At 48.7% G+C, this 8,109-nt stretch overlaps 1 protein-coding gene across 1 annotated transcript in view; it reads left to right on the top strand.

Annotated features, from left to right (window-relative positions):
- The window catches only part of Fam20a (FAM20A golgi associated secretory pathway pseudokinase), a 50,936-nt gene extending 43,260 nt beyond the window's left edge, over positions 1-7,676 (top strand). The window contains exons 5-11 of the mRNA XM_031350465.1: positions 2,709-2,801; positions 3,291-3,406; positions 3,846-4,026; positions 4,795-4,904; positions 5,485-5,566; positions 5,981-6,040; positions 7,053-7,676. Of these exons, the coding sequence (XP_031206325.1) occupies positions 2,709-2,801; positions 3,291-3,406; positions 3,846-4,026; positions 4,795-4,904; positions 5,485-5,566; positions 5,981-6,040; positions 7,053-7,317 (907 nt within the window). The 3' untranslated portion in view covers positions 7,318-7,676. The remainder of the gene's footprint in view (positions 1-2,708; positions 2,802-3,290; positions 3,407-3,845; positions 4,027-4,794; positions 4,905-5,484; positions 5,567-5,980; positions 6,041-7,052) is intronic.
- The last annotated feature ends 433 nt before the right edge of the window (positions 7,677-8,109 follow it).

Raw genomic sequence — 8,109 nt, 5'->3', positions numbered from 1 at the left:
TCCCCTCCTCTCACCACCGCTGTTTATATCACTCCATCAGGCCACAAGGCCAGCACCAACAAGGTTAGATTTTACATAGCTGTAACCAAATACCCAAGAAAAGCAACTTACCAGAGGAAAGATTTGATTTTGGCTCAAAGTGTCAAAGGACTCAGTCCTCTGTGGCAGGGAGAGCATGTTGGAGCAGAGCAGTTCTTGCAGTATCCAGGAGGCAGAGAAAATAGCATATTGGATGGGATCAAGGCCCAGTGACAACCCCTGCCTTCTTCCTCTTGCTGCCTCCCCAGAATGTCCTTACTGTATGATCTAATTGGCTTTAGAAAGGCTATCTGCACACCCAGACGTGGTTTTGCTGACTTCCTAGGTTTTCCTCAGTCTAATCCACTTGCCAGTGAAGCTTATATCCTCCACACAAGCTAATGAATCTGCCTCCATCAGATAAATTAATCTCTGAAAGAAACTGGAAAAACACTGCTTTTCCTAAGGACAGTTTGGGGGAGGGGATCTCATCGTGTAGCCAAACACAGAGAGCACTAAAGTCAACCAATTGTGTGTGTGCACGCATGCGTGTCTGTGTGTGTGTGTGTGTGTGTGTGTTATGCATGTGTGTGTCTGTGTCTGTGTCTGTGTGTGTGGTTGCAGGTACTTCCACATGTGTGTGTATGTGTGGAAGGCCTTGAGTATTGTTCCTTAGGTTGAGTATGTTTGTTGTTTTGTTCATTAGTTTGCTCTTTGAGATAGAGTCTCTCACGGGCCTAGAACTCACCAAGCAGGTGGGTGTCTCTTTGAATGTGAGTTCCAGGTTCTGACTGAACATCAGTCCTCCAGCTTTCAGACTGAGCTTCCTCCCCAAGGCCAAGGTGCCTTTGTCTTATTTTTAAGAGACTGGGTTTTTCATGGCTGGTCTCAGACTCCTGGGCTCGGTGGTCTTTCTGCCTTGGCCTCCCAAGTGGCTGTGTTCTTCAGTCAGAGCGAGCATGCACAGCCATGAGCCAAGACCCCACCAGGCATGTGACTCTTTTGCATCCTCCTCCTAATGAGCTCCGTCACCAGGGTTCTGGCCAGGAAAGAGTTTAAGCTCATGAGTGCCCATACAAGACTACCAGTCAGACAGGCCATGGTAGGAACTCCGAGGGAACAAAGCAATAAAGGACATGTATATACACATAGATACAACACAACGGTTCATCTCTAGTTCTATGACGTTCAGTTCAAAAATCAAGCATAGTGCCGTTTAAAATGTATTCCCTTCTTTAAAAACACATATGTGGGCCTTCCCTCTGAGTAACTTAAAGTGAAAAGTATTTGGCCCTTTGCAGAAAGAATGTAAATCTATCTTTGGAAAGTATACATTCTAAACATGAAGGTGATAGGTTTACATTTATTTGTTTGTTGTTTGTTTGTGTGTGTGTTTATTTATTTGAAATTGGTTGCAAATTCTACAGCACACACATGCAAGTCAGAACCAGTTCATGGGACTCAGATCTTTCCTTCCACTGTGTGGGACCCAGGGACAGAACTCAGGTCATCAGGTTAGGTGGCAGTCACCTTTATTCACTGAGCCATCTCACTATCTCCAAGGTGATACTTTAAAATGCAATATATATGACACACTGCATGTGGGAGGTGCATTCTTAAGTGCTCAAAATAGAAAAATCGATGGTGTCAAGTAAAAATAACTTTCCAATTTTATATCTATCATAGCTCATATGAAAATCTGAGAGTATATTATGTTCTCATGGTCGGATAGGGACAGATGGGCAGCATCCAGCCACACCCTCAACCCTGGACATGAGGGCTACGCTAGACCTGGCTGCCTCTCAATACTCTACCTCACTGTGGGTTTTCAGGATTGGCCTGTGCCCTCTGGCAAAGTGTGCCTTACTATTGTGGTTGTGGAAGCTGGTTGCTTGTGTGGTCATTTATGGTACTACCTCTGTTTATGACTTCCTTCGCTTTTCCAGTCTTGGGAACAGGTCCACACTCTGGACTATAAAATTATTCAAAGGTCATCATCCTACCCCATTTATTAACGTAAAAGGGAAGTGAGTGCGGGGGCCGGAAGTTAGCCCAGGATGCCCCAGTGATTAGGAAGCACTTTCCTAACACAGCACCACACCCCCAACCTCATATCCCCCAGCAGGGAGATGCTCTTGAAGAATCCATTAGCAATTTGGAAATGGAACCAGATCGATACCATCTGTGCTGGCCTCCCTTAGCTCTCTGGCTGGGCCCATTCTCACGCCTCGCATGAGTTTCTAAGAGTTCTGTCATCTGTATTTCTCCCTCAGACCCGTAACTTTGCAGTCCTTGTTTGTAATCATATTAAGTTCTTTCTATTGTCAGGTCTGATCATGCCTCACCTTTTTGCATACTTGAGCATCCGGGTCCACTCCACCATCACTTCTAATAACCCGTTCCCTCCAGTTAACACCAGCCCCGGAACACTTGGTTTTCTTCTCTTGGTTTTGGGGGCAAATCAGCTACTCTCCTGCAAAGCTCCCTACGCAGGAAACTTGACATCGGTAGTGCCCACAAAAAGCTTTTTCCTACTTTGCACGTCTCCTCCCCTGCTCAGGAAGGGAGGGGCCCATTCCTAACTTGTGGGTCTACCATCTACATCCACATGAAAAGCAGCACCCAGGTTCTCTCCTAGGGCTTACCACAGAAGGCTTGAGTCCAGGGCGTGACTCCTTCCTTCCTTCTAGACAGCAGCGAGAGGAGGAGACGCCTGAGGACTTCTTCTATTTCATCGACTTTCAGAGACACAATGCCGAGATTGCAGCTTTCCACCTTGACAGGTAGGTCTGGTGTCTGAAGATGATGCTGACTTCAAGAGCCAGTCCCCTGGGGGAGGGGACGCCACCCAGATCTTTAGGGATAACTCAGAGAGTGGCAGTATTCGCTCTCTCTGGCTTGTCATCTCTTCTGCCTCAGTGTAGGGCCTTCAAGTCTGATATCTCCTTCCAATTCTATTAGGTTTAAAAACACAAGGCCTCTTAATGTAATGAACAATTTATGTATATTTTCATTGTTTTATTAAAGTTTTGTTATGTTTTGCTGCGGAGTATTATGAAGCCCAGTTTGACCTCTACTAACTCATTCCATAGCTGAGGATAGATTTGAACTCCTAATCCTCCAGTCTCTATTTGCCAAATACTGGGATTCCAGGTACACATCAGTATGCCTAGAAAAAAAAATGAATCAATTACAAGGAAATATTTGTTGGCCCGAACACAGGAGTTTTCCCCAGTCTCTGCCTATCCCTCACAAGGCTCCTTCTCTTCCAGGATTCTGGACTTCCGACGGGTGCCACCAACCGTAGGGAGGCTAGTGAATGTCACCAAGGAAATCTTAGAGGTCACCAAGAATGAGATCCTGCAGAGTGTTTTCTTTGTGTCTCCAGGTGGAGTATCAGCCAGAGCCATGCTCTGGGTCTTAAGTATATGGTAAGGCATCATGTCCACTGCTAGGCCCAACAGTGGTCTGAGCTCTGCCATTAACACATGCGCCATTGGGGTAAGAGGGTGCTGCCGCCCAATGTGCCCAGCCAGGTCTACTTAAGCCTAACACCAGATAAACGATAGACAGTAAAGAAATGTATGAGATGCTGGTCTCCCGGGAGCTGGAGATTAGACATCCAGCCTATCAAAGACCATTCATCCTATGATAGGATGCTCTGAGACATCGGAAACTTGGTACCCAAAGTGAATCCCTAGGTCCAACGGCCTTTTCCCAAGCTGGAAGTTTGAATTCCCCATCCGATTCCTAAGGGGTTTCTTAGGGCAGAAGATGACAGTCCTATAGGCCCCCACTTTACTTCTCTCTCCTCCCTCAACTTCCAGCTAACAACGTGTGCTTCTTCGCCAAGTGTCCGTACATGTGCAAGACCGAGTACGCTGTCTGCGGCAACCCACACCTGTTGGAAGGCTCCCTCTCCGCCTTCCTGCCATCCCTCAACCTGGCCCCCAGACTCTCTGTGCCCAACCCCTGGATCCGATCCTACTCACTGTCAGGAAAAGAGGAGTGAGTCGGCTTCCTGACCACACCCCCATGCCAGGGCCCTGCTGCCCAGCTCTTCAGGATAGTCTCACTAAACCCTCACACTGCCTCAATCTTCTTATTGATCCCCAGGATCAACAGATTGGATGTTCATCCCCATTAGCTCACAAACCGGGTTGTAAGGCACTTATACTATAACAAAGAACCGCAGAGAGAAGGGTTGGGGAGGTTCTCAGTGGGTAGTGCTTGCCAGGTCAGCCTGAAGACCAGAGTTCAGATAGTCAAAACCCACTGACAGACAGCCAAGGCTGGCAGCCACCTATAATCCAAGTATGCGAGAGACGGGACACTAGGGCCCCTATTCGAGGTGGCTAGAACAGATAGAGTAGTGGGAATGGTCAAGCCCTGGGTTCAGAAAAAACACTACTTCAGTAAATAGTGGGGAGGGATGGAGGAAGGCACTGGACATCCACTTCAGGCCCTGCATACATGTTGTGCACCTACACACATGTACACCCCCACACATGAACATGTATGTACACATACATGCCTATCACAGATACCTCAGAAAATGAAGCACACAAGAGCTGAGGGAGTAAAACCTGGAGCGAGACCCATCATCTACATGCCCATATATAAATGTGCTATAGATAACATACCTACCACAGTACATGCACCAAACGAATGGGCTTGGGGAAGCAGGGAGTTATGAGTGCGGGGATAGTATGGAGAGGGCCCCCAACACCCTGGTATCTTGGCTTTTCCAGCCCCAGGACTTCTTCTCCCCCTCAGGTGGGAGCTCAACCCCCTTTACTGCGACACAGTAAGGCAGATCTACCCGTACAACAGCAGTAACAGGCTCCTTGGCGTCATCGACATGGCCGTCTTTGACTTCTTGATTGGTAGGTACCCGACTCAGGGCACCTGGCAGAACTGTACTCCAACTCTCTGCCTAGGATTCCGGGAGACCTTCGCCAAAATTACAGCCTGGATCAGGAGGATCAGACAGCCCTGCATCTCCCATATACTCATAGGAGTCCAAGCGAGCAAACATGTCCTGGTTTCTTAGAAGGGGGCAGGGTGGCGCAGGCAGGGGATATAGGTTAGTGAAAGGGTTGCCACTGTCGAGGCAGATGTACCACCCTGCCCTCGGACCCAAGTGGGGATCACATTTGAAGCTGGATGTTTCCCTTCACTTGGTGAGAGGAAGCCAGTTTGGAGGTGAGAAGTACATTACACTTGAAGGCCAACGCAAGGCCTCAGCCCCACAAACCAGTAAGTCTGCCCTCTAGTCCCACTGGGACCAGGAAAGGATGCTGCGTGTTTGAGGCTGCCTAGGCCAAGCAAGCCCAAGCCCAGCTCACTGGGCTGCCAGGATGAGGCTGGGGCGAGCGCCTAGAAATGCTGTGATCCGGGCCCAGGTAGGATCTTCCATACCTGCGGCTTTCAGATCCTTGCTCTGATCTCTCCCCTCCACTGCAGGAAATATGGACCGACACCATTATGAGATGTTCACCAAGTTTGGGGATGATGGGTACCTTATTCATCTTGACAATGCCAGAGGGTAAGCTCTGCCCACATCCCACCAGAGACACCAGGAGGGCCTGCCCTGCCTGGGCCTGTCTCCATCTGACTCTATGTCTCACTAACCTTTGGGGGTTTTTTCTGTCCTTTGCTAAGTAGCACAGACTCTCCAGTGTGAGAGCACTCTTGTGTCCACCCAGGAACCTAGCTGAGACTCCCTGTATCTTTTCAGTAGATGGTCCTATCCTGGAAGCTGAGTATGGCTTAGCCTCCACGGCTGGCCTGCAGAGGCAGGGGGGAGCTTGGTTGTAACTTGAGGCTTCTGTGACCTGGCTGAGGGTGGGGGGGCACTGTTGAGATGGCTGTCATGGTGTCTAGTGCTTTATCCCACCGAATTCAGAGAAGGGTTATCGCAGAGAGCATTCGGAGTGAAGGGCTCTGTCTCCTCTCATAGGTTCGGACGACATTCCCAGGATGAACTCTCTATCCTCGCCCCTCTTGCGCAGTGCTGCATGTGAGTTTTTATGCCCTGAGTGCCGTGAGCAGCGGGCAATACACACATCTCTGGTCTAGAGTACTGTGGACAGAATGATGTGAGCTGCCTAGCTTCCCACACCGTAGCTACCGGCTTTCCCTAAGTGGTGTCTCTCTCATCCTTTACCAGAAAACGAGTCAAGATCTTTTAAAGTCACCAACTTTAATCTTTAACCCACTCGGATAATCACCCACTGTTACAGATATCAGGGCCGATACTGCTAATCAGCCCCTTGCTTTCCTTATGCAAGCTCTTCAACATTGCTATTTCATCACCACCAAACCCGGATTGAAGTCTGGCAAAAATGGGTCAGACTGAAATTCCGGCCCCTTCTCTAACGGACACCTAGCCTACTTCTGTAGCTCTGGCACTTTAGCCAGGCTTGTGGCACTAGGTTCCTCTTAGCTATCGCTAATTATAAAGATGTGGTTGAGATCTAACGGAACCATCCCATTTGTTCCCTTCGCACATGAATAGTCCAAAGCAACTCCTTGGGTTCATTCAAGTCTCTCTCCTCTGGACGGGATGAGCAGTAGTTCTTTGTGTCAAAAAATCAGACAATTAGGATGCTTGTGTGTTACAGAAATCCAAACCATGAAATCAAAATGGACCTACTCACTGTCACCCCTGTGCTTCTACAGTCTGTCACAGGAGACACGCATTGTGACATTGGCATGTGGAGGTTGGATTTTCAGACGACAGATAGCTTCATTCACCCACTGGGAGTTTCTTCTGTCAGCTTTAAATCTTTAAATAAACAAAACATCTTAGGCCTCTTCCACACACACAAACACACACACACACACACACAAAGTCAACTGTTATGCATCATTAATTCCTTTTCTACATGGCTTTCAGTGAAATGTGTTTGCCTAGAAGCAAGATCTCTAAGAATACCAGCTGCCAAGAGCTGTTGTGGGGAGTGGGCAAGCGCAGGCCGAGTTACCTTCCTTAATTTGCTGATCTGGCCCCACTGGTTTTATCTTGTCAGGATAAAAAAGAAAACCCTCTTGCACCTTCGGCTGCTGGCTCAGGCTGACTACAGACTGAGCGACGTGATGCGGGAGTCACTACTAGAAGACCAGCTCACTCCTGTCCTCACAGAACCCCACCTCCTGGCCCTGGACCGCAGACTCCACATCATCCTTAAGACAGTGGAGGACTGCATAGAGGCCCACGGCGAGCGAAGAGTCATAGCGGATGGGTCAGCACAGCATTCAGTTCCAGACTCTGGCCAGGCTAATCTGGCAAGCTAATGGCCACAGGCGTGGGGCCTCAGAACACACAGCTGGCGTCAGCACTTTGTTCTAGTTTGCAGGCCCCTGCTGCCCCATTCCATCCTGGGGTGCTGGAGGCCAAATCACAAGCTCAGGGAGGAGGCAGGAACGCTTTGAAAAAAGCAAACAGGATCCACCAAACCTCATCTTTCCCCTTGGGTGGAGGTCACTGCTTTTACAGTGCACTGGCTGGGGCTCTCTCTTCCAGAGCTCTGGCTCCAGACTATCTTCTGAGCACACTGTGAAACCTGGATCTGGGCCAGGCCTGGAAGGTTTGGAGGCTCATTCCCAGGAGCGGTTTTTACTCTACCATGTCAAATAAAGGGACATCAAGTGGATAACTGGCTTCCTCCAAGTCCTTACTGTATAGGCAGGTACAGCAAACCAAATTTAAAAAAAAAAAAAAAAAAAGTCACTCTTTTTACTGACATTCTGGTCCCTAACGCTATCTGAATATAAATAATCCCTTACCAGGTCTGTAAGGAATTGGCAACCGAGGAGCTGTGTGGCTCACACGGTTGATGGAGTGCTTGCCTCTCAGGTTCAACCCCCAGCATCGTACAAAACCAGGCATAGTGGCACTGCCTGTAATGCCAGCACTCAGGAGGATCAGAATTTCAGAAACATTCTTAGCTACACAGTGAATTCGAGGCTAGCCTGGGATGCATGAGGAAGTGACACGGTGTATGTCAAAACTAAGAGCCAGACACAAAAGGGGAAGCTGGCAGCAGGTTGGGGTTGCCTGGCTTCATCAGATCAGTTCATTTTATC

This window comes from Mastomys coucha, unplaced genomic scaffold (assembly GCF_008632895.1).
Source record: "Mastomys coucha isolate ucsf_1 unplaced genomic scaffold, UCSF_Mcou_1 pScaffold5, whole genome shotgun sequence".
In the NCBI taxonomy this organism is placed as follows: Eukaryota; Metazoa; Chordata; class Mammalia; order Rodentia; family Muridae; genus Mastomys; species Mastomys coucha.
Note: the sequence above shows the minus strand (reverse complement) of the source record. Positions and strands in the feature narration are given on the sequence as shown.